The sequence below is a fragment of the Oncorhynchus kisutch genome, linkage group LG18 (assembly GCF_002021735.2).
Source record: "Oncorhynchus kisutch isolate 150728-3 linkage group LG18, Okis_V2, whole genome shotgun sequence".
NCBI lineage: Eukaryota > Metazoa > Chordata > Actinopteri > Salmoniformes > Salmonidae > Oncorhynchus > Oncorhynchus kisutch.
Genome location: NC_034191.2, coordinates 37,429,733 through 37,456,983, shown reverse-complemented (window position 1 = coordinate 37,456,983; position 27,251 = coordinate 37,429,733). Strand labels below are relative to the sequence as shown.

At 41.5% G+C, this 27,251-nt stretch overlaps 1 protein-coding gene across 1 annotated transcript; it reads right to left on the bottom strand.

Moving 5' to 3' along the window:
• Positions 1–275: 275 nt before the first annotated feature.
• On the bottom strand, positions 276–25,753 carry LOC109908972 (myelin protein zero-like protein 2). Its single transcript, XM_020507794.2, has 6 exons — positions 25,470–25,753; positions 8,095–8,264; positions 7,586–7,796; positions 7,075–7,240; positions 5,491–5,630; positions 276–1,016 (listed from the first exon to the last, which is right to left on the bottom strand). Exons 1-6 carry the CDS (start codon positions 25,594–25,596, stop codon positions 1,012–1,014), a joined length of 819 nt encoding a protein of 272 aa, XP_020363383.1. The 5' UTR covers positions 25,597–25,753; the 3' UTR covers positions 276–1,011.
• Between the last annotated feature and the right edge of the window lie 1,498 nt (positions 25,754–27,251).

The window sequence follows — 27,251 nt, the reverse complement described above, 5'->3', positions numbered from 1 at the left end:
ACACAAACGCAACTTGCAGACGCATGGACAAGCGTACTTCATGAATACAGCTCAAACAATGCATTGCAATCAGGCAACAGTTACAGCTAAGGGCACATCCATCACATATAAACATCAGTTGATAGACCACTAGAGACAACAAATGATAGATAACGATGCATAATAGATGCTGTATGTGATGTCAGCAATGTCAGCAATCATCAGTTTAACAGATATATTTGCTGAGGCTCAAATTTCAGCAGAGACGCATCATCAAGCTTCAAGACCAGCAATAATTCAGTAAAAGGAATTTTATTATAAATCAAACAATAACATTAACTTGGAATTTCTTAAACGACAGGAGAACATACTTCTTGCGTGTCTAAAATGCAGAGACAAAAAACACATTTCTCAGTTGTACAATACAAAATTCTGTAAAAAAGTGGTACGGTAAAATGTGAGTAGGATGCATCCTCCGTTAATAAAATAAAAAGTCTCAAGGAGATTTTTGGAATCAAAGGGTTTTCAGATCTGACTGCATGCGACTCTTCAACTCCCACGCACCCCCGCGAGCACTGGGGACAGTCAATCATCGTTGTAAGACTGCAATAGTTGTTATTTTTCCATATAAACGGAACACTATTCAAATCAGTCCAACATTCTTGATGTAATACATCCCTTTTGTTAAGTGAGATCCCAATTTTTTCTTTCTGCAGCTCCTCTCAACTCATTCAGGAAGCAGTGTTCTGTCCCTCTCCCCCTGTCCTGCTTTGGGCCATACTAGTCTGCTATGCTGCCTGGTGCTTCCTATTTTACCTCTAAAACTTCATCATCATCTACATCCAATAGGATTCTGGTGTATTCTTGTTCTAGACTCTTCAAACTCTGCTTCATACACCGCTTGAGATACAATACTGTAAAGGCATTCCCCTCATGTTCTCGTCTCCTGATCCCTGCTGTTATGTCGTCCTGGCTGCCATGCTCAGAGGCAGGGCTGGATTAAGAAATCACAGGTCACCTGGATTCACCTGGTCAGTCTGTCATGGAAAGAGCATGTTTTGTACAGTCAGTGTACACAGTTGAAGTCGGAAGTTTACTTACACTTAGGTGGGTGTCATTAAAACTCGTTTTTCAACCACTCCACAATTTTTTTGTTAACAAAAAACAAGTCGGTTAGGACATCTACTTCGTGCATGACACAAGTCATTTGTCCAGCAATTGTTTACAGACAGATTATTTCACTTACAATTCACTTTATCACAATTCCAATGGGTTAGAAATTAACATACACTAAGTTGACTGTGCCTCTAAACAGCTTGGAAAATTCCAGAAAATTATGTCATGGCTTTAGAAGTTTCTGGTAAGCTATTTGACATCATTTGAGTCAATTGGAGGTGTACCTGTGGATATATTTCAAGGCCTACCTTCAAACTTTGCCTACCTTCAAACTTTGCTTGACATCATGGGATAATCAAACTAAATCAGCCAAGACTTCAGAATTAAAAATTGTAGACCTCCACAAGTCTGGTTCATCCTTGGGAGCAATTTCCAAACACCTGAAGGTACCACGTTCACCTGTACAAACAATAGTACGCAAGTACAAACACCATAGGACCACACAGCCATCATACCACTCAGGAAGGAGACGCGTTCTGTCTCCTAGAGAGGAAAGTACTTTGGTGTGAAAAGTGCAAATCAATCCCAGAACAACAGCAAAGGACCTTGGGAAGATGCTGGAGGAAACCGGTACAAAAGTATCTATATCCACAGTAAAATTAGTCCTATATTGACATAACCTGAACGGCCACTCAGCAAGGAAGAAACCACTGCTCCAAAACCGCCATAAAAAAAGCCAGACTATGGTTTGCAACTGCACATGGGGACAAAGATTGTACTTTTTGGAGAAATGTCCTCTGGTCTGATGAAACAAAAATAGAACTGTTTGGCCATAATGACCATCATTATGTTTGGAGGAAAAAGGGGGAGGCTTGGAAGCCGAAGAACACCATCCCAACCGTGAAGCATGGGGTTGGCAGCATCATACTCTGGGGGTGCTTTGCTGCAGGAGGGACTGATGCCCTTCACAAAATAGATGGCATCATGAGGCAGGAAAATGATGTGGATATATTGAAGCAACATCTCAAGACATCAGTCAGGATTGAGGTCAGGGCTTTGGGTTAGCCATTCCAATACCTTGACTTTGTTGTCCTTAAGCCAAATGGACAATGACCCCAAGCATACGTCCAAAGTTGTAGCAAAATGGCTTAAGGACAACAAAGTCAAGGTATTGGAATGGCTAACCCAAAGCCCTGACCTCAATCCTATAGAAAATTAGTGGGCAGAACTGAAAAAGCATGTGTCAGCAAGGATCCTAGAAACCTAACTCAGTTACACCAGCTCTGTCAGAAGTAATGGGCCAAAATTCACCCAATTTATTGTGGGAAGATTGTGGAAGGCTATCCATAACATTTGACCCAACTTAAACAATTTAAAGGCAATGCTGCCAAATACTAATTGAGTGTATGTAAACTTCTGACCCACTGGGAATGTGATGAAATAAATGAATAATTCTCTACTATTATTCTGACATTTCACATTCTTAAAATAAAGTGGTGATCCTAACTGACTTAAGACAGGGAATTTTTACTGGGATTAAATGTCAGGAATTGTGAAAAACTGAGTTTAAATGTATTTGGCTAAGGTGTATGTAAACTTCCGACATCAACTCTGTGTACAGTAGGCTACTGTAGGCTACTGAGTCAGTGGCACACTGACTCACCCAAGGATGAAGATGAAGCCATAGGCTACTCATCGGTGATGGCCGAATGTGTTCGTCGTGGCAATAGACTATCTCAAGATAAGCTACTTGGGAGTTGCTGATAAAAGGTTTCTACAGACCGATTGGTTCTTTTTTCAGCAGTAGGCATTTGGTTTCCAAACTATATGTTTTTCCTTCAAATGTATTTTTGAAATATTATATAATCCATATACAGTGGCGAGAAAAAGTATGTGAACTCTTTTGAATTACCTTGATTTCTGCATAAATTGGTCATGAGATTTAATCTGATCTTCATCTAAATCACAACAATAGACAAACACAGCGTGCTTAAACTAATAACACAAGTTATTGTATTTTTCTTGTCAATATTGAATAGATGGAGCTTGGAGTCAGCTAACCTGGAGTCCAATCAATGAGATGTTGGTTGGAGCTGCCCTGCCCTATAAAAAACACTCACAAAATGTGAATTTGCTATTCCCAAGAAGCATTGCCGGATGTGAACCATACCTCGAACATAAGAGATGTTAAGAATTGTTAACTTGCATAACGCTGGAAAGGGTTACAAAAGTATCTCTTAAAGCCTTGATGTTCATCAGTTACCGGAAAGATTTTTTTTATAGAAATGGAAAAAGTTCAGCACTGTTGCTACTCTCCCAGCAGTGGCCGTCCTGCAAAGATGATTACAAGAGCACAGCGCAGAGTGCTCAATGAGGTTAAGAAGAATCCTACTGTCAGCTAAAGACTTACAGAAATCTCTGGAACATGCTAACATCTCTGTTGACGAGTGCCATACACGTAAAACACTAAACAAGAATGGTGTTCATGGGAGTACCCCTCGGAAGAAGCCACTGCTATCCAATAAAAACATTGCTGCACATTTGAAGTTTGCAAAATTGCACCTGGTTGTTCCACAGTGATATTGGCAAAGTATTCTGTGGACAGATGAAACTAAAGTTGAGTTTTTTGGAGGAACACACAACACTAAGGCACAGCACAGCACAGCACACCAACATCAAAACCTCAACGGTAAAGTATGGTGGAGGGAGCATCATGGTTTGGGTCTGCCTCAGGGCCTGGACAGCTTGCTATCATCGCCGGAAAAATAAATTCACAAGTTTATCAAGACATTTTGCAGGAGAATGTAAGGTTATCTGTCCGCCAATTGAAGCTCAACAGAAGTTGGGTGATGCAACAGGACAACGACCCAAAACACACAAGTAAATCATCAACAGAATGGCTTCCACAGAAGAAAATATGCCTTCTGGAGTTCTGACCTCAATCCAATTGAGATGCTGTGGCATGACATCAGGAGAGCGGTCCACACCAGACATCCCAAGAATATTGCTGAACTGAAAAGAGGAAAGGTTTTGTAAAGAGGAAAGGTCCACAATTCCTCCTGACCGTTGTGCAGGTCTGATCCACAATTACAGAAAACGTTTGGTTGAGGTTATGGCTGCCAAAGGAGGGACAACCAGTTATTAAATCCAAGGGTTCACATACTTTTCCCAACCAGCACTGTGAATGTTTACATGGTGTGTTCAATAAAGACATGAAAACGTATAATTGTTTGTGTTATTAGTTTAAGCAGACTGTGTTTGTCTATTGTTGTGACTTAGATGAAGATCAGATCAAATTGTATAACCAATTGATGCAGAAATCCAGGTCATTCCAAAGGGTTCACATACTTTTTCTTGCCACTGTATAATATAATCCATAGATGGCAGTTCCCATTCAAATCAGGACTGGCAGCCATTGCTATTGTACCCATGAGTCTAACAGTCAAATTGCCAGGGTAAGAGTTTACAATACCTTTCTATGGATTGTATGTCTATGGCCACAACGCGACAAGCGGTATATTTGGAGCGCTTGCTGCCTAAATTGCAGCCTTCCCGACTGTAAACATACTACTGCCAAAATGAAGCAAATACTTGAGTAATGAAAGACACAAAGTATATGTTATGGTGTGGGGTGCATTTTCCTGGCATGATTTAGGTCCACTTGTAGAATCGATGCCTTTTAAGACACTTTATGTTAACTTTATTTTAGGAGTTACCTGTATGGGCTTGTGATAAAACTTTATCCACAGTTCTTTTTTTGAAACTATTGATCCTCTGTGGCTAAATTAGGCTGAGGTATTTTGAACATTGAGAGTGGGCTCCTGTGGTTGGATAAATAATAATATAACTATATCAGTGGAGGCTTCTGAGGGGAGGACGGGCTCATGGTAATGGCTGGTACGGAACGAATGTAATGGCATAAAACACATGGAAACCATGTGTTTAGTGTATTCAACTTATTCCACTCCAGCCATTACCATGAGCCCGTCCTCCCCAATTAAGGTGCCACCAACCTCCTGTGATATATATATACTGTGTATATATACAGTGTATATATACAGTGTGTGTATATATATATATATATATATACTGTATATATATCAGTTGAATATATATATATTTGTCTCTTGGGCGCTCTACGGGCTTGGGCCAAGGGGCTTCAGTCCCTGTAAGACCCTGCATTAAACCAGCCCTGCTCAGCGGTGTCACTCACAGGAGGCTGCTGAGGGGAGGAGCGAATGGAATGGCATCAAACACATGGACACCATGGAAATGATGTGTTTGATACCATTCCACCTATTCTGCTCCAGCCATTACCACGAGTCCATCCTCCCCAATTAAGGTGCCACCAACCTCCTGTGGTGCCACTGCCCCTATCTCAGTCAGAGTCATCACCTCCGTCGTAGTCAGAGCTCCTGTCGTCTTCCTCAGAGGAACTGGGGTCCTTAGTGCTGGCCTCAGAGATCATACAGTCCGAGCTGTCAACCTCCAGCACGTCATCGTCCATATACAGGTGGATGGCCCTTGCAGGGTGGCTAAGACACACACACACACACACACACACACACACACACACACACACACACACACACACACACACACACACACACACACACACACACACACACAGAGGACAAGGCCAGGAACAGGGACACACACACAAACACGAACATACGCACACGCAGAGATCAAAATCGGGAAAGGTTGAGGATGAATTTGCCTTTTTAGATGAGAGGCAGCCACCTCTTCAATGAATAGGAAAAGAACAACTCTTCAAGCGATACCATCTTGGAACACCATGTTTGATCGGGATCAATCAATTGGTCTGGATTTTGTTGTTGTAAAAGAAAAATACTTCCATCGCCAAGTAGTAGAGTTGGCTTTTGTTGGTGAGGCATATGTGGTTACACATGACGTTGTTTAAATTGAAACCTAAAGAAGCACCCAATGCAGAGGGATCTGAAAACCCAACAGAATTGAGAGGCAAAGTAGTCCCTTCATCCATAGACCATAGATAAAGAACACTACTGATATAGAATTTGATGTGTTCAACTGACCATAATTGCACTGTCTAAAACAGACACATAAGGTTTCAACCGTCTAAAGGTGAAAAAACTACAATACAGTGACAGTCATAGTGAAATAGTCAATTATTTGAAATGTTTAATAATTTGAAAATAATGATTTAACAATGTTGATATAATCAACTGTATGTTGATTATAATATTTGAGAAATGTCTGCTTTAAGCAAGTGCCTTAGGTCTTGCAGTGAATATTGACAGCATTTTGAGTATTTCTGCAGTAGTTGAACATTTTCACAGATAAAAAAAAACACATCTGTTTAGAAATACAAAATCACTTCAGGACAAAATCAAATAATATCATTGATCGGCCAGCAGTAAACTAAGACAGAAATGTAAAGACATCTTGTCGTGGACTTGTGGTTGAAATGCATTGAGCCAGATGAGAGAGAGACTGCTGGTACCTATACAACCATGGGCATTGGCTTACTAAGTCCTATGCGATTGGAAAATGATTTGGCAGATGTTAGAGTTTGAAACTGGTAGTAGTAAATCACAATAGAAATACTGTACATTATTTTCCACAACTATCTCATAAAACATCTACACTTAAACAGGAAATGTGTTAAGAAGCCCATTTGATATACAGGAAAATATTACTGCAGGCCTACTGTCTTTCCAGAAGGTGCATGGCGGTAAGCTACAGGATCCAGCAGATGGATAATCTACAGTAGTATTCTAAGGCACTTTTAGCATTGAAGTCTGCTCTTTGTAAAAACATCTGCCCAACGATAGGTCCAGGTTTTGGTTCCAAAGCTAGGTTCGGAGGAGAGTGTCCACGCAGACAGAGCAATTGACTGAGCCCTGTCACAGAGGTAAGCACCACATAGCCCAGCCAGAGGGAAAACAGGTTGGAGAGATCCCACTCTCTCTCGCTCCTTCTCGCTCTCTGTCTTACCACACTGTAGGGTCCTTTCTCTCTCTGCGAGGCAGTTCCTCCACCCACTCCTCCTGTCTCTTCTTGAGACATTGCCTTATTGACATGATGATGACGAGGAGTATGACCATCAGCATGATGGCGCCCCCGATGGCTACAGCCAGAATGACAATCTCAGAGAAGGAGGCTGGAAAGAAAAGAGGGGGAAATAAATAGACTAAATGGAAACTCTCTACTCAAACAGGAATAGATGGCTGGTTCCCAGGGGAGGTACATGATGATGACCTTATGGGATGTTTTAGGATTTTTTTTTATGTATCAACAGCAAACATATTATCCCATTACAATGTCAGCTCGTACCTACTGTGAGAAGGGAGCTGCTGGATTGAATACATGGCAAATAGGCCAGATTGGTTTTGTAAAGATTGCTGTGAGGTTTTCACAGCCTGAGGCCAAAGATTGGACAGCAGACACGGCTACAGTATATTTTAACCCAGCACCCTTGTACGCTTCACAGTAGACAGACACGAACCTGTGGTGACCACGGTCAGTTTCACCTCCCCCGCGTTGCCGTGGACGTCCGGAGGGTTCTTCACCTGGCAGCTGAACGTCCCGTTGTAGGTGAACTTGACCTCACGCACCACGATGGAGGCGTCCCGCCCCATGATATCACCCGCCCATGTCGCCCGCTTATGGAAACGCCCTTCTGGGGGAGGGTAAGGCCTCTCATGGTAGTAGAACACCTGGCATATATTGGCACAATGCTTAATGAGATCAAATTGCATCTCATTAGAGGGCAGTTAATTGCATCTAATTTACTAGATTGTCGCCTCTAATAGAGCTTCTCCAACAATAGCGTTTCCAAAACAAGGTAATTTTTCTAAACGGTTCAGCCAGATTCCTAAATGACGCTGACAAGGAGGTTGATGGTTGACTCTGAGGTCCTTGACAAACAACAGAATGCAGACTATAAACACACACACACACACACACAGTCTCTGAACTACCCAGAGGGTTCTACAATCAGCCAGGGTGACTCACTGACTCCTCACGGCCAGGTTCGAGGGGGCGGAAGCTCCATGAGACAGTGAGCGTTGCTGGGGTGATGGGCGAGCTGCTCTGGAAGGTACATTTCAGCCGCACATCTGTGCCGTTCACCGCCTCCACCTCCCCCGGCGTGTACACCCTCATCCCACTGACCGGTAACACGCCTGAAGCCACAGGAACACAGCACAGCATAGTAGTTATGCAACAGAAACACTAGTAAACATACATCCATAACATACAGTACATACATACAACATCAATACTGTATGTTATGGATGTTTGTGTACCAACAGACGCTCACACCCACACATTACAGAGAAAATGCTGGAAATTAAAGGGAGAAAAAAATTGGCAGCAATTTCCCTGCTCCAGATAATGGATTGAGTGACACCCACATAATGGAGTCTGCAGTGTGGTCTACACACAAAAACACACACACATACAAACACAGTCCCAGGAAGAGACATTATTAACTATTATTGCATTTGTTTTGTGCCCTTTTTTCTCCCCTATCTTATCCAATTGGTAGTTACAGTCTTGTCTCATCGCTGCAACTCCCGTACAGACTCGGGAGAGGTGAAAGTCGAGAGTCGTGCGTCCTCCGAAACACAACCCAACCAAGCCGCACTGCTTCTTGACACAATGCCCACTTAACCCGGAAGCCAGCCACACCAAGGTGTTGGAGGAAACACCGTACACCTGGCGACCATGTCAGCGTGCACGCCACAGGAGTCGCTAATGCGCGATGAGACAAGGACATCCCTCTCTTCTCTCGGAGGAGGACCTGAGCCCTAGGTTCATGCCTCAGGACTACCTGACATGATGACTCCTTGCTGTCCCCAGTCCACCTGGCCGTGCTGCTGCTCCAGTTTCAACTGTTCTGCCTTATTATTATTTGACCATGCTGGTCATTTATGAACATTTGAACATCTTGGCCACGTTCTGTTATAATCTCCACCCGGCACAGCCAGAAGAGGACTGGCCACCCCACATAGCCTGGTTCCTCTCTAGGTTTCTTCCTGGGTTTTGGCCTTTCTAGGGAGTTTTTCCTAGCCACCGTGCTCCTACACCTGCATTTCTTGCTGTTTGGGGTTTTAGGCTGGGTTTCTGTACAGCACTTTGAGATATCAGCTGATGTACGAAGGGCTATATAAATAAATTTGATTTGATCCCTGCCAGCCAAACCCTCCCCTAACCCAGACAACGCTGGGCCTATTGTGCCCACGGGTCTCCCGATCGCGGCCAGCTGCGACAGAGCCTGGACTCGTACCCAGAATCAGGAAGAGACATTCTTAATCACTCAACAGTTCCTGTTTCACTACAAAACAACATTACATCAGTACTCGGCTCTGATCTTACATTTGTTTTCAATCGCTTTAGTGCAATTTTCATAAGTATGAGATTCACAACTCTTAGTACAAAACTAAAAACAGATCATTGAAAAGACAGTTGCTTCAAAACTCAAAACTCACGCACATTTTCAATTTACTAACTACCACACCACAAAATCAAATCATACAGTCACTTTTCACCAAACTTAATCAGTGTTTCATCTAGAAATAAATGTTTCACATTGCAATACATGTTCATATAAAGTCATTGCTTTTCATAATGCAATGCTCACATTACTTTTGATATGATTGTCTTCTCATTTGTTAAAATTCATTTTACTATAACTTAATCACATTTTAATTGTCACATGCTTCATAGACAATATGTGTAGACTAACAGTGAAGCTCTTACTTACGGGTCCTTTCCCATCAATGTAGAGTTAAATATAAACACGAAAACAGAAATAGTGACACGAGGAATAAATACAGTGAATAACTAATAAAAATAACAAGTAAAAATAACATGACTATATATTTTAGTGAGTAGAAAATAACATGGCTATATACAGGGAGTACCAGTACCGAGTCGATGTGCCGTGGACGAGGTTGTTGAGGTAGCTATGTACTGTACATATAGGTAGGTGTAAACTGACTAGGCAACATGATAGATAGACAGTAGCAGCAGTGTATGTGTATGTGTCAGTGTGAGGACTGTATGTGTGAGTGTGTGTGTGTGGCATCAGTATGCATATGTGTGCATAGAGTAAGTGCAAGAGAGTTAGTCCAAAAAAGGCTCAATGCAGGTAGTCCAGGTAGCCATTTGATTAGCTGTTCAGGGTCCTGTTGGTTCCAGACTTGGTGTATGGGTACCGCTTGCTGTGCAGTAGAAGAGAGAACAGTCTATGGCTTGGGTTGGTGGAGTCTTTAACATTTTTTGGGGCCTTCCTCTAACACCGCCTGGTATAGAGGTCCTGGATGGCAGGAAGCTCAGCCCCAGTGATGTACTAAGCCATACGCTCTACCCTCTGTAGTGCCTTGCGGTCAGATGCCAAGCAGTTTCCATACCAAGCGGTGATGCAGCCAGTCAAGATGCTCTTGATGGTGCAGCTGTATAACTTAGAGGAGCTGAGGGACCATGCCAAATCTTTTCGGCCTCCTGAGGGGGAAGAGGCCGTGTCTGTGTTGGTGTGTATGGACCATGATAGGTTCTTAGTGATGTGGATACAGAGGAACTTGAAGCTCTCAAACCCGCTCCACTACAGCCCAGTCCATGTGTATGGGGGCGTGCTCGGCCCTCCGTTTCCTGTAGTTCACGATCAGCTCCTTTGTCTTGCTGACGTTGAGGGGGAGGCCAATAACGATCCTTTTACTGCAGTGGGATACATCAGGGTCACCCAGAGTGTTTCTTGGTAATCTTTAACAAATCTACTTTGAAAAAATTTATACAGCTCACACACATGTTTATGGGCTTAAAAAAAGACCCCTGTACCATGTCAGATATACTGTAGAGTTGAAATGTATTCCATTTGGAGTTTGCATCCTAGTATTACACTTTATAAACATCACTGAAGACTTAGAGAATTATAACAATGTAACTGTATGTAACAACGGTATAAGTAAATAAGTTTACAAAATTAAGTTGCTGGGGTCTTCTTGATTGGGGGGGTTTCACACTGCTTTACTAAAATTGCATTGGAAAACACTGTTTATATGCCATTTACGCAGTGATAGAGTCCACACATTTTTGTATGTGGTCTCAGTGTGAATCGAACCCACAACTCTGGTTAACTGAGTCACATTAGACATAAGCATACCACCCTCCTTCAGGCCATGGATGAGGCATGCAATGACATCAATCCAGACCTATATGAGGCTTGGATTCGTCATGCAAAAAGGTTTTTCCCCAGGTGCATGAACAATGAAGACATTTACAGGTGTCACGTTCGTTATAATAAGTGGACCCAAGCGCAGCGTGATCTGGGTTCCACATCTTTTTATTTCTTAGTGAAACTCAATGCAAAGCAGAGCAAAACAAAACAATAAACGAAGAAAACGAAACGTGAAGCTACAAGTATGCTCACAGGCAACTATACATAGTCAAGATCCCACAAAGCACAATGGGGAAATGGCTGCCTAAATATGATCCCCAATCAGAGACAACAATAAAAAGCTGCCTCTGATTGGGAACCATACCAGGCCAACATAGATGTATAAATCACCTAGATAACCCACCCTAGTCACAACCCGACCTAACCAACAAAGATAATAAAAAGCTCTCTATGGTCAGGGCGTGACAACAGGGCCATTTTGGGGGGGTTGGGGGCTTTCTAGAGGTCGGAGGCCACGGGGCACATGCCCTGGGTGGCCGTTTGGCCCTGGACATTTACTGCAATGTAGATAAGAACCAATGGTCAAATGCTCAAGACAGGCTTGATGCAAACTAGTACCTTCCAATCATGATGTTTTTTCATTCATTTAACTTAGTTTAATTTTAATACAGTACTCCTATGTTGTAATTATATCAGTATATTTATATTTTGGATCAATGGTTGCGTGGTGAGACATGTCTACAAACAAAATGAATGCACAATATAAGGTTTAGAATAAGACTTGCTGCATTACAAGTGTTACCAGTGTGTACAAGTGTTTTGAAATTTCACATACGTGTTAAATAGCAACAAAGCGAATGAAAAAAACTGTACTAAATGATCTTGGCCCCAGTTAAATCAGAAGCCCGGCTTATTCTGTTCAGGTGTCGTCCGAGTTAAGATTGCTCTGTGTGCTTTGTGTTCTTTCTTTGTGTGTGTGTGTGTGTGTGTGTGTGTGTGTGTGTGTGTGTGTGTGTGTGTGTGTGTGTGTGTGTGTGTGTGTGTGTGTGTGTGTGTGTGTGTGTGTGTGTGTGTGTGTGTGTGTGCCTTTGTGCGTGTTGCCATGGTAGTTCAAACAGGGTACAAATAACAATAATTTCACCTTATTGTAAATAATTTAGGATGAAACAACAAAATCAATTGGACTGAGGAATGAATCTGACAAGCTATTTATTTTATAATAACATTTAAATATTCTAAATTAGTCTCATGCCTAATTTATTGGACTGCTCTAGGTTATTATACTGAACAAAAATATAAATGCAACATGCAACAATTTCAGTTCATATAAGGAAATCAGTCAATTGAAATAAATTCATCAAGCCCTAATCAATGGATTTCACATGACTGGGAATACAAATATGCATCTGTTGGTCACAAATACCTTTTAAAAAAATGGGCCTCACAATGGGCCTCAGGATTTCATCACAGTACAATTGTGCATTCAAATTGCCATTGATAAAATGTAATTGTGTTCGTTGACATCAGCAAACCACTCGCACACACGACGCCATACACATGGTCTGCGGTTGTGAGGTCGGTTGGATGTACTGCCAAACTCTCTAAAACAACGTTGGAGGCGGCTTATGATAGAGAAAAGAACATTAAATTATCTGCCAACAGCTCTGGTGATCATTCCTGCAGTCAGCATGCGAATTGCAAGCTCCCTCAAAACTTGAGACATCTGTGACATGTTTTGTGACAAAACTGCAGATTTTAGAGTGGCCTTTTATTGTCCCCAGCACAAGGTGCACATGTGTAATGATAATGCTGTTTAATCAGCTTATTGATATGCCACACCTGTCAGATGGATGGATTATCTTGGCAAAGGAGAAATGCTCACTAACAGTGATGTGAACAAATTTGTGCGTATGGAACATTTCTGGGATATTTTATTTCAGCCCATGAAACATGGGACCAACGTTTTACATGTTGCATTTATATTTTTGTTCAGTGTAATTAGAAGAAGTGTTCTGTCCCTTTAAAATGGATGGCCAAACCACATTTTGTAGAGAGTGCAATATCGCTTTTATATGGGTAGGCACCAGGGATGCTGTTCAACCCAATGACCAAGCAGATCATGATCTAGTACTCTAAAACCTCTGGGAAGATATGAGCGTTAGTACAGGGTTGTATTCATTAGGGAACACCATAGTAAAACATTTTGCAACATAAAACAAAAATGTGCATATAAGGGAAATACCTAGTCAGTTGTACAACTGAATGCATTCAACTGAAATGTGTCTTCCGCATTTAACCCAACCCCTGAATCAGAGAGGTGCATAGGGATGCCTTAATCGATATCCACATCTTCCCCTTTTGCAATGAAGCCACTAAATAAGAGCTGGTGCAACCAATTACCTTCAGAAGTCACATAATTAGTCAATTAAAGTTCACCTGTGTGCAATCTATGTGTCACATGAGCTCAGTATATATACACCTGTTCTGAAAGGCCCCAGAGTCTGCAACACCACTAAGCAAGGGGCACCACCAAGCAAGCGGCACCATGAAGACCAAGGAGCTCTCTAAACAGGTTAAAGTTGTGGCGAAGTACAGATCAGGGTTGGGTTATAAAAAATATTTTAAACTTTGAACATCCCACAGAGCACCATTAAATCCATTATTAAAAAACTGAAAGAACATGGCATCACAACAAACCTGCCAAGAGAGGGCATGTGGGAGACTCCCCAAACATATGGAAGAAGGTACTCTGGTCAGATGAGACTAAAATTTTGCTTTTTGGCCATCAAGGAAAAATATATGTCTGGTGCAAATCCAACACCTCTCATCACCCCGAGAGCATCATCCGCACAGTGAAGCATGGTGGTGGCAGCATCATGCTGTGGGGATATTTTTCATCAGCAGGGACTGGGAACTGGTCCGAATTGAAGGAATGATGGACGGCGCTAAATACAGGGAAATTATTGAGGGAAACCTGTTTCAGTCTTCCAGAGATTTGAGACAGTGGGTTAACTGCCTGTTCAGGGGCAGAACGACAGATTTGTACCTTGTCAGCTCGGGGATTTGACCTTGCAACCTTTCGGTTACTAGTCCAACGCTCTAACCACTAGGCTACCCTAGTAAGGCAACAAAATGGCAAAGGGGGTGAATACTTTCGCAAGCCACTGTATATACTAGGCGGTGCAAGAGGAAGGCCCACAAAATTGTCAAAGACTCCAGTCACCCAAGTCATAGACTCTGCTACCGCATGGCAAGCGGTACCGGAGTGCCAAGTCTAGGACCAAAAGGCTCCTTAACAGCTTCTACCCCCAAGCCATAAGACTGCTGAACAATTAATCAAATGTCCACCCAGACTGTTTACATTGACCCCCCCCCCCCCTCCTTTCTTTTTACACTGATGCTACTCGCTGTTTATTATCTATACATAGTCACTCTACAAATGACCTCGACTAACATTGACTCGGTACCGGTGCCCCCTGTATATAGCCTCATTATTGTTATGTTATTTTCTTGTGTTACTTTTAAAATTTTGTTTATTTTGTAAATATATTCTTAACTCTATTTCTTGAACTGCATTGTTGGTTAAGGGCTTGTAAGTAAGCATTTCACGGTAAGGTCTACACCTGTTGTATTCGGCGCATTAAATTGGATTTGATTTGATTGGACAATGGACAATTGGACATCCCTCCCGTGCTGAGAGGGTTTTTGATATGGCTATAAGCCTATGGGTCCATAAAGACTGGATGCTTGTTCATCTAATGAGTTCACGCATGTAGCTGGGAAAACAGCTGCTGGGCACGGCTCCCCAGGAACCTGTATTTTCCTTATCAGCGGTGCAGAGGGCTTCCTGTAGGCCACATTACCAGTAACCAGCCCTACTGTACATTAGACAGAGAGGCCCTCCTTCATCACCAACACCAGAGGAGCGCACCCAGTTCCCCCTGGCCCTAATGTGTTTTAAATTGCCCAAAATCCTTGAGGGGATGTTGTGGGTGGCGGTGGCTGGGGGGGGGGGGGGGGACAGACTGATTGGGCCTGCCTCGGGAAATGGCAAAATTCTCAGGGACGAGAAAAAGGCCTCGATTTAGGAGCTCCGAGCTGGCTAGCTTGGTCTATATCAGTCCCAGTTAATGACCGTGGCTGGCAGAAGGAGGACGAGGAGGAGGCTCAGACCTGGGCCAATCACTTTGTCTGTCCACAGCAGACTCCACACTGGCTTTTGTTGTGAGGGGAATGGGGCTACCGCACATAGGCCAGCATCACCCTCCTTCCCCAACACATTTATCTTCCACCAGGAAACTGGAGCACGGAGGATGGGGGGGGGGGGGGGGGGGGGGAGTTGGAGAGCGGAAAGGGAAGGGGAGGTAGACTAAACTGGTTCTCACACAGTACCTATTTACAGTAGGTTCATCCAAACTCAAGTATGTTAGGTAATCATCTTAAAGATCGCACTATGAGATCCAAACCATTTGAATTTTTATCAAGTGAAAGCAATTGTTGACATTATAAGCTGCCTAGCTAGCATATTTGGTTCCTTGGAAGTTGTGGGAACATATGTTTTTGGTTTGCCATTGGATCTGGGAATGAAGCCATACAATACATTTGGTAAAACTGAATGTTTTTTACACGTTCTGAGAACAGAAGTAAAAATTTCACCTGTTTTTGGAACTTACATTTCTAGGTTGAAGGGAGGTTCTGACAACATTTTACTATGGTTCCCTGAACATTTTACTGGGAGGTTTTAATAAATTATAGGTTAGTTGAAGGTAATTAAAAAACTGTTCTGAGAACACACTGATTGCTTAGTTTGTGTTAACTGTTTTTAACTCCAAGCACAGATAGGTCGCAAGAAAATGTATTTGATTAAGCATTAATCATGCAAACACGTTTCTTTTTTTATGGTGTCACGGCATCAATGAGACTCAAACCTCTGTTCTGTAGCCATGAAAACAGTCCACTGCGCCACCAGGATGGAACTCGCATGCCATGTATTTAATTTGTCTATTCAAACAGACCCCATTTCAAAGGAAACAAGCACTCACCACGTACCAAGCACTTTGACATGTACCAACAAATGAGCGTGATCATTCTACAGTGGTCCCTGCAGCTTACCCTCAAACCGGTGTGATTAGAACACTTATTTAGAACGCCCAGTTTTAACTGACGCAACAGTCGGTTGCCACACTTTCAGCTGGCCACACTGTTTTCTTTCACAGAAACATTTTGCACAAACACAGTCCTTACAAAGCTTGGTCCTGAATGTGACCAGTTTATTTTTGGACATTCACAGAAGTCGTGACAGCATAACACAATCATCCAAACCAGAAAATGGAGGCTACATTAGTCCTAGCGCTAACTGAGGAAAGATTAACATAACACAAGCGGTCAGAAACTACAATATGAATTAGCTAATAGAAATTCCTATTTACAATTCATCACATCACAGGTGAGTTCACCATTGATCATTTCGAAGAGAGAAGTTTGTCCATCTCAGAAAAGCCTCAAACATATATTGTCTGCAACAGTGAAATGGAGTGAAGAGGCAGAACACACTTTCTAAAAAATCAAATGTAATCCGACGATGGGCAGTTTGTGCGCGCCACCATGTTTGTTTTTTTGGGTCAACAAAAGATAACAGGAGACAAGATAAGTTTGGTCTATATGCAGTATGCATGTTGAAAGGGGTGTTTCATCTACGATCATTCACTTCCCTTCATTCACTTCCGGATGTTTACTCAAAAGATGAGTGAACCATTCCGTCACCTCATTATAATAACTTTGGTCTGACAGACATTTACGTGACACCCACAATGCATTGTATAATGTCAACAAACATTGCGCCACACATAGCTGGCAAATAGCTTAGCATTAGCTCATCATAATCAGTACAACCTTCAAAAAAGTATTTTACACACATCATAGGTATCCATTACAATCTATGCAATTATCAGAATGCATTATTTGTCGCCAGCACTTAAAAACATGTAAATAGAACTGTAAATACATTATGCTCCATACATATATACTGTCTGCTACCGTCGTAAGGATCGGACCAAGGCGCAGCGTGGCATGCGTACATTCTGATTTATTTAAAGAATGAAACACTGAACAAACTAACAAAATAACAAAATGAAACGTGACGCTATACAAACGAGTGCTGACAGGCAACTACACATAGGCAAGATCCCACAACAGAAAGTGGGAAACAGGGCTGCCTAAATATGATCCCCAATCAGAGACAACGATAAACAGCTGTCTCTGATTGGGAACCATATCAGGGCAACATAGAAATACAAAACCCCTAGAACTACAACAACCCTTGACATACAAAACCCTAGACATACAACACTAGAGTACCCACCCTAGTCACACCCTGACCTAACCAAAATATATATAAAACAGAGATATCTAAGGTCAGGGCGTGACAGTAGAAACACTATACAGAAAATAAGGCACTTACTTTGATAGAAAAGCACACATGTCCAAAGTTATTATTTGTAAGGAAAACAACAATGAAAGCAATGCGAGCGCCAGCCAGAAAATGTGCCGCACATGGAAAAAGTTTGTGCAAGACTACGCAAATGTATGCAAATGTCTGCGGAAACACTCAGGAATGGCTTAGGCTCTCCTCGAAGATAGAAGTTTGTCCGGTTCAGTAAAGCCTCAAACATAAATTGTCTGCAACAGTGAAATGGAGTTAATGAAGCGGCGGAACACACCTCAATTCCAACTGTTGTTAGAAAATAAAACTTGAAATTGACAAGTTGAAACATAGCCTATAGATAATTTGCATTCAGCCCAGTTAACTGTCCTGTTGCGTAACAATCACATTTTGGAACATTGAGTGCATTCTGACATCACGTGCATAAAACAACTCACGCTGGGGCTACTGTTAGAGATATTTGGAACTCGTGTGTGAAAAGGTTAAGATCAGGTGTGGCCAATTAGTGGGAGCAGCCAACACACCTGAACATACTTAAAATTAACAAGATAGAGGATAGAGTTTTATTGACGCTGAGAACAGAATGTATATGCTTTTAAATAACATTCTTAGAATGTTCTTTGAACATTACTAATGTTTTCTTGTTTTAAGTTTTCTTCGTGTTCTGAAAACATGACTTTAAATAGAATCATGAGAAAACCTGCAGAAAACATGCTGAAGTACTGAAATTCTCACAGAAGAACGTTGTTTTTTAACGTTCCCTGAATAATTTGAGAACATTACTTTAAATAGAACCATGAGGAAACCTGTAAGAAACACAATGCTGAAGTAGTGAAATTCCCACCTAAGAAACATATGGTTCTCAGAACATTATGCCCTAGCTGGGTATCCTGCACCATTCCCAGAACCTTGTGGGATGTCCAGAGAACCGTATGTTTCTTAGAGCCTGGTGAGAGCATGGTTGTCCTAAAATTATTTGTCCTATAATTATTTTGTATACAACCTTCCCACAAGGTTCTGGGAAATGTGCAAGATACCCAGCTAGTGAATAATATTCTGAGAACCATATGTTTCTTAGGTGGGAAATTCAGTACTTCTGCATAACCTTTCTTTATGGGAATGGTGCAGGATAGTTGCTTGGCTTTGGAACATTCTCAGCACATTTAAGGAACTTCACAAAAAAATGTAATGGTATTTCATTACTTTATCAGAACGTTTCTTAAAAGTTCAAACATTATTACATTTCATTTCAATTTTTGTAATGTTCTATAAATGTTATCCTACTGGTTTGACATTGGGAATGTTCTCAAATAGTAAAGAGGACATTACGAAACAATGTTCTTCTGTTGGAATTTCAGTACTTCAGCATAACGTTTCCTACAGGTTTCCTCATGGTTCTCTTTAAAGTCATGTACTCACATAGTTCCAAGAACATTAAAAACGACTTTCTTCTGTGGGAATTTCAGTACTTCAGCATAATGTTTCCTACAGATTTCCAGATGGTTCTATTTAAAATAATGTTCACACCTTGTTCTGAGAACGCTAAGAAAACTTTCCATTAAAAAAAAACTATAATTGGTGTTCTCAGAACGTTAATAAAACCTCCCAGGAAAACTTTTAGGAAACCATAGCAAAACTTAGTCAGACCACAATTCGGGGGATTTCATGATGTGGTCATTCCTATTCTCGACACAGATGATTTGTTTACATAGCAGGTTAGGATAATTAACGTGACAAGTTAGATGAATTCATGTGGCAGGTTAAAAGAATGAGGTTAAAGTTAGGAAAATAGTTAGGGTTAGGCTTAGCTACAATGCTACAGTTGTCAACAACTTTTGTCCCGACGTGAAAAAATGGCTAGGTAACAATGGCAAGCATCACTGGATGTAACTTGATATCAAGGAGCGGTCTGTAATTAAACCCTTCTCGTTTTACTGGTCAGGAAACGTATGGCTTCGTTCCCAGAACCAATGGGATACCAAAAACATAAGTTTCCGCAACTTCCAGGGAGCCAAAGGTGCTAGCTGGGACACTGTAGGGGAATTCAGTGGGAACAGCCAGAGAGATTGGAGATGATGATATTAAGGGGCTGTTTATTTGTTTGTCCGTCTTTCTGTCCGTTGGGCTTGTTTACATTTCGAATTGGGACTTTGACTTCTAGCGTCTACTGACCACACCCATTGTCCAGTGATTTTATATATCGTGAGGATGCCAGTGCAGTAGGCTTGCAGTATGGGCTTGCAGTATGTCGCAGACAAGATAGACAGAAAAAGTAGGAAGATCCATGCCAAAAAAGTATGAATAATCCACATTCTGTGAGTCATTTTCATACTTTTGTAGATATAATTTATTACAGCAGTGACATACTTTGGGATGAACATGTTCCTTCAATTGCTCTAAATCTGTTGCTTGAACCTGTCAATATTATCTTCTCCCTGCATATCTTTTAGCCCAAGATCAGTTTATCTTACCTCTCTCTCTCTCTCTCGCTCTCTCTCTCTCTCTCTTTCTCTCACTCTCTCTCGCTCTCTCTAGTCTATAAGGTCTCCGTGAATACCTGCATACAGTAGCTATTAAATCGGTGTTATGGCTCTATATGTGTTTTTAATCATCAAATAACTTCAATCAATCAATCTGCTGCATTATAGTCATTGATTGATTAATGTGTCAGTCTCCAGTAGAGAGTGCATGTGGATGTTATCAACACAGTACAGAGTACCTTCCTTACCAAAAAGCGTTGAAATGTACCGTAGGTGCAAATCTAACGAGTTGTTGTTACTTAACGTGAATAGAAGGAGGGTTTACATTGGATCTGGAAGAACGATGTAAGGCAACTCAACCGATCGGCACGGCTCTCCCCTCGGACTTGGGAATTTGTGTTCATTACAATATTTCCTACATCGTGTCTATGTTTAGTTTTTCTTCCCCTATTAGGACCAGACTCCTAGTTCGCCGGACAAAACCTGACTCTCTTACAGCACTTGGGCCGGGTCTCCTACACATAACAACACAAAACCTAAGAAGACTACAAAGACTCTCCTCGCTCCTTTGTGGGCAGAGATTTCACAAGCACAGGTTATGTTTACAAGAGCTCTTTCATAGTGGGAGGGAGGAGCTGAGTTCAGGTAACAACCTACATTCACAGGCCAAGCTACATACTCTCACTATCACTCTCACTCTCACTCTCTCTGTCTCTCACACACACACACACACACACACACACACACACACACACACACACACACACACACAGTGCATGGGTAAAATCACCAAGGAAGCCAATCCAGAAAAAAAAGTCCTATTACAACCTATGTGTTGTCATAATTGAGTTGTTTACTCTATAACCTGTTAGTTCATATGCCTTGACACAGTGATATATAGCCCTAAGGCCGAGACAATAAGAAGACACAGTAGCAGAATAAATTCAACCACACATTTGTTTGATTACAAAACCGGAGAGCAACAGCTGTCCGTTGAAGTCCACAAAACATATAGCAAGTACCAAACAGTTACAGTACATGACCTACAGCATGGTCAATCAAGTTCATGTTTCAGAGATTTTTGGACTACAAAACAACTATTGATTTAAAACCAAGGAGAGTTAGCGCAAGTTGCAAAGAAAATAGGAGCAGCCTCCACTATTCAAGCACCCTTTCAACTTCTCTGTCATACAGTACACACTTTTAGTTTGTGTTATCCTAGGCTACCTGGCTAAAATAGTTGCTTGCTAGCCTAACTTCCTTCCTTTCATACACCAGGCAAGCTAGTTAATCTTAGCCGACTACATCTAGCTACATGTTGAACTTCCATCCTGTCAGGCCAGGGGCACAATGTATGAATTTAAGGTTGGAGCAGAATCGCCGTTATAATAAATGTACTTAATTCTCCAGTGTGGAGAATCAAGTAAAACCACAAGTCCAAATCCCTATCTCTATCCATGGCTAATTTAGGAAAGGGACGATTGTAGCTAGCTATCTTTTATTTGAACCTTTATTTAACCTGGCAAGTCAGTTAAGAACAAATTCTTATTTTCAATGACGGCCTAGGAACAGTGGGTTAACTGCCTGTTCAGGGGCAGAACGACAGATTTGTACCTTGTCAGCTGGGGGGTTTGAACTTGCAACCTTCCGGTTACTAGTCCAATGCTCTAACCACTAGGCTACCCTGCCACCCCATCTAGCCACCGGAGGACAACAACACAACGAAATGCAACAACAACAACAAAAAATCTGTCAATAATGACGTTTAGGTTGTGATGTGATTGGTCTGAAGCCAAATCCAAACTGGCTTCCCTTGACAATTTTCTTTTGGTGGCCTGGAACATTTACAGCTGAGCTCACTCAGTTTAGGTCAACGCTGATTGGTTATTATTATTTTTAATTATCAAGGGATGCCAAATGCTCGCTGGCTTCCCTTGCATTCAATGCTACATGTGGAAACAATTCCCAATCTGGCACTCAAACCATCACGGTCACCTAATAATCCCCAGTTTACAATTGGCTCATCATCCCCCTCCTCTCCCCTGTAACTATTCCCCAGGTTGTTGCTGTAAATGAGAATGTGTTCTCAGTCAACTTACCTGGTAAAATAACGAATTTTAACATTTTAAAAATAAACAATGCCATGCTCTTTATGACCAGACAGCATCAGATACGCTACACATACTGTCAGAGACAGAGGGGCACTGTTTCACCCGCTCGGATGCTTTCTCCAGTGAGATACATTCAGCCTCTTGCGAATTGAAGCAAAAGTATGAAACACAGAGAGACATGATTTAGTTATTTTTTTTCTTGGTAAATTTTGGGGGGAAGAATGGCTTCCCTTGGCATCCATGAATACATGCCACTGCACACACACTACACTCAAACTCTCCCTCTCTCCCTATCGCTCTTTCTCCACCCCCTTCTCCCTCTCTCTCTCTCTCTCTCTCTCTCTCTCTCTCTCTCTCTCTCGCTCTCTACCTCCTGCCCTCTCTCCCCCTTTTTTCCCGAATTCAGGGGTGAACTAACAGACTACAATTCATCTTGTAGTATTGGCCTGGAAAAGTGTTTTTTTACGATAAGAAAGGATAAAAGTTGAATCCATCAAACCTCCTCTCCCACCTTGGCCTCAACACTGACTCAAGCAGTTCTCCACAGATTGTTGTTTTGGAGTAAAGTGCATTTTTTTTAAAGTCTTTTAAGTGGGCCTAGGTCCAACGCAACAAATTCACTACCACCCACACCAATAACACTCTAATGCTTGGAAGAAAACTTTTCCACACACCATATTTACAGGTAGTCATTAAAATAACACAATATATGTCACAACAGGTCTAAATATGTCTCATGGCAGTGTTATGACCATATTGTAACAGGTTATGGCAAGTTGTGTCAGCTGTCAAGTACAGTGTTACCAACATGGTACATTACTTAGCTGTTTCCTGATGAATGAATAAACAACATCAGATGAGTCCGATGAGCTATCTTAAATGACTGGAACGGGTTTATTTTTTTCTGAGGAAACCCACTAGAGTTGACTGGAACTCCTTTTGTTTACATTATTGACAAATAGTTTGGAGAAAAACGGAACTGTCGCCACAACAACTTTGTCATGCACAGGGAAGTAGATATGAGATCAAATCATTGTTTCAGCTTAGGGCCAACCGCATTCTCATGAAGAAAGAAAAAATCATCAGGAGTTTTAAGAGTGGCTTTGCATTGAAAGGCCCAGAAAGCAGTTTCACCCTTTGACTTTATGAGGTTATCTTATAGGGTGGAACTTGAGATAGACCAAGTGACTATCACCTGTGCCCCTGGGAAGCCCATTCACTTTATGCATAAAAAGTGTGTTGACTGTTTAGCATGTCAAAAAACTCTCCTCAGTGATATTGACCCTGAACTAATAACAGTGGCGCAAAAGAAGTGTCCCTTCTCTATTATGGCAAATTAGATGTGATTAACTATGCTAAAAGGGCCAACCAAATATCTGGAGGTTACGGAACCAGCACAGGCAATTCATTATTACTCTGAACTTGTGTGTGTGTGTGTGTGTGTGTGTCAAGATGGTAAACAAGGATTGTCAGGACAAGCCGACACATGCATGATTGCGTGTCCATGAGCTCATGAAATAGGCTGGTTGAGACGTAGGAAAGTGAAGAAAGGAAACGTAGGTATACATTATGAAAGGAAACCCAGTCATGGCAAGAATGAACATTTATCACCAATGGCAGAATATCACTTAATGGTTAAGAGAGTATTGTGATAGTTTCCTGTTGATGTTTTAGCTAAACAGGGAAACAGGGATATTTACAATATCTAAACAACTTTTCTCTTTGGCCCAGAGTTGTCCTAAACAACCTAGAGTGAATTAATGCACTCCTCTTTACCAAGATTGTTCCTCAACAGCTGTGCATGGTGCTGACACAAGCATAGACTTCTATAGTGCAGAGGACAGGCATGATATTGATTATTAACCTAAATGGAAGATATTTGAAAAATTCTAAATTATTCCCATAGGGGGAGGGGTATCATGTCTGTGATCAAGAAAATGTACGTGAACATTTGAAGGAGTGAGAGTTTATACAATTGTGTTAGTGATGGTCAAAAGTGTCAACAGTTTGTTGCTCAATATTACCAGTAAATTGCTCAATATTGTCTATCTTTATTTGCACAATTAGTCAGGCACTCTGTTAATATGAATGAATTATTGCTTGGCACATGATGTCAATGTAAACCTAAGCAGCTTGCACCTATGCATATAATCCACTTATAGCACACAGTTGGACACTTCCAGAGATTATGTCAAGGTTAAATAGGCATACCTCTCTCAATACGCCTAATGTTCTCAAGAGGAATATCAGTGAGGCTAACTGCAATTAGTCTAGCTGCTCAGTTGTATACATGATAACTAAATAGCCTAAAGTTTGACCTATTTTCATTGTAATCTGTTTATTACAGATCCACCGAGGTTCTTTGTGCATCTGCCAAGATAGTAGCTCATATGAGCCACTAGTGACATCCTTTGACTTGTTCACGGGAAACAGGTGGACCTTCCTACAGGGCAGTCAAAATCTCGGGATCCATTTGCTAGCACGCAAGCACGGATATACATTATCAAAAGCAGGAAACGAATTATGTTGCATGAAGCCTCAAGACAATGTGTCTTTGCCTCAATACCGACAAATACGGTAAAGTCATTAAGGGGATAGGCAAGTTGCAGTTTATAATCACGTCGGAATGCTCAAACGACCAACCCTAAGCCAGCGCATGGACCCAAGTTCCCACTTCACTTAACGCACCAGTATGAGTAAATGTTTTCACCACTTCACTGGTCTAATGTATAGAACAGCTACTCCCAAATATCACAATACCTTCGTAATGAATTGTCGAGTGAGGGATGGAGAATAATTACTGATCAAACATAATCTAACCATGTGATCTGGGCGGCAGGGTAGCCTAGTGGTTAGAGCGTTGGACTAGTAACCGGAAGGTTGCAAGTTCAAACCCCCGAGCCGACAAGGTACAAATCTGTCGTTCTGTCCCTGAACAGGCAGTTAACCCACTGTTCCTAGGCCGTCATTGAAAATAAGAATTTGTTCTTAACTGACTTGCCTGGTTAAATAAAGGTCAAAAAAATAAATAAGAATAATAATAATTCTAAACTGCTATAACCAGATATTACTAATAACCACAATTACTGTTCTCTTGGACTAGTTTCCATTGTTTGGATTCATTCAATGTTAGTAGAGTAGGCTTATAAATCGAAATAACTTCTCAGCACACTCACCTGAAGTTGCTAGTCCGGAAAAGAGGACGAGGAGATAAAACCGTTTTACGCACATTGGAAAAGGTGTCCGGAGTCGACCCAATTGACCAGACCCTTGTGGAGTCCCCACCAATCCCCCGAATAACATCTGAAGGGACTGGACACTTCGATTCTATAAACTCGGTGAACTCTTCTGGACCTGTCGTTTAGACTGTCTGTAAACCCCAATCCAACACGCACTGACTAGCAGTCTCAGCCGATATGGGACACGTCTCAACTTGCCACTGCCTTCATCGTCTCGAAGCCCTCCCACCGGTGACCTTTTCCAGGCAGAGTCAGTTACTCCATTCTTATCAAGTTGAGGTTGACAAATCTTCTTGTCCATCCTGTTAAAACACTACATTATTCGGATTACAACCACTAGGCACACACTAGTTGAATCAACCTTAACGTTGTTTGAACCAAAGTGGAATTAATTATCTCTGCTAAGTGGGCATTTTTACTGTCATTCCATTCCAAGACTGTATTTCTGGTGCGATTCATGGGTTTTGTTCAATGTTGAGTTAATCCTATAGCACTTCTCCTCATCTCTCTTCTCGTCGATGATAGGTTACTTGTTAATGTATTGAGACCGACCATAGGGGGAAAAAAGGGTTTTGTTCCACATACAGTGCATTTGGAAAGTATTCAGACCTCTTGACCATTTCCACATTTTGTTACATTACAGCCTAATTCTACAATGTATTGAATAGTTTTCCCCCCTCATCAATCTAGACACAATACCCCATAATGACATAGCAAAAACAGGTTTTTATCATTTTTTGCAAATGTATTAAAAATCCCAAACTGAAATATCACATTTACATACAGTTGAAGTCGGAAGATTACATACACTTAGGTTGGAGTCATTCAAACTCATTTTTCAACCATTCCACAAATATATTGTTAACAAACTATAGTTTTGGCAAGTCGGTTAGGACATCTACTTTGTGCATGACACAAGTCCTTTTTCCAACAATTGTTTACAGACAGATTATTTCACATATAATTCACTGTATCACAATTCCAGTGGGTCAGAAGTTTACATACACTAAGTTGACTGTGCCTTTAAACAGCTTGGAAAATTCCAGGAAATTATGTCATGGCTTTAGAAACTTCTCATAGGCTAATTGACATTATTTGACTCAATTGAAAGTGTACCTGTGGATGTATTTCAAGGCTTACCTTCAAACTCAGTGCCTCTTTGCTTGACATCATTGGAAAATCAAAATAAATCAGCCAAGACCTCAGAAAAAAATTGTAGACCTCCACAAGTCTGGTTCATCCTTGGGAGCAATTTCCAAACACATGAAGGTACCACGTTCATCTGTACAAACAATAGTACGCAAGTATAAACACCATGGGACCACGCAGCTGTCATACCGCTCAGGAAGGAGACGCGTTCTGTCTCCTAGAGATGAATGTACTTTGGTGCGAAAAGTGCAAATTAATCCCAGAACAGCAACAAAGGACCATGTGAAGATGCTGGAGGAAACGGGTACAAAAGTATCTATATCCACAGTAAACTGAGTCCTAATATCGACATAACCTGAAAGGCCGCTCAGCAAGGAAGAAGCCACTGCTCCAAAACCGCCATAAAAAAGTCAGACTACGGTATGCAACTGCACATGGGGACAAAGATCTGACTTTTTGGGAAATGTCCTCTGGTCTGATGAAACAAAAATAGAACTGTTTGGCCATAATGACCATTGTTATGTTTAATTTTAATTTTTTGTTATTTTTTTATTTCACCTTTATTTAACC

Coding starts and splice junctions, on each gene's coding strand:
- LOC109908972 (XM_020507794.2), bottom strand. CDS start 25,596: ATGTTATTCGGGGGATTGGTGGGGACTCCACAAGGGTCTGGTCAATTG. Junction 7,797..8,094: donor AACCTGGCCGTGAGGAGTCA/GTGAGTCACCCT, acceptor AATATATGCCAG/GTGTTCTACTACCATGAGAG. Junction 7,241..7,585: donor ACTGACCGTGGTCACCACAG/GTTCGTGTCTGT, acceptor TTTTCTTTCCAG/CCTCCTTCTCTGAGATTGTC.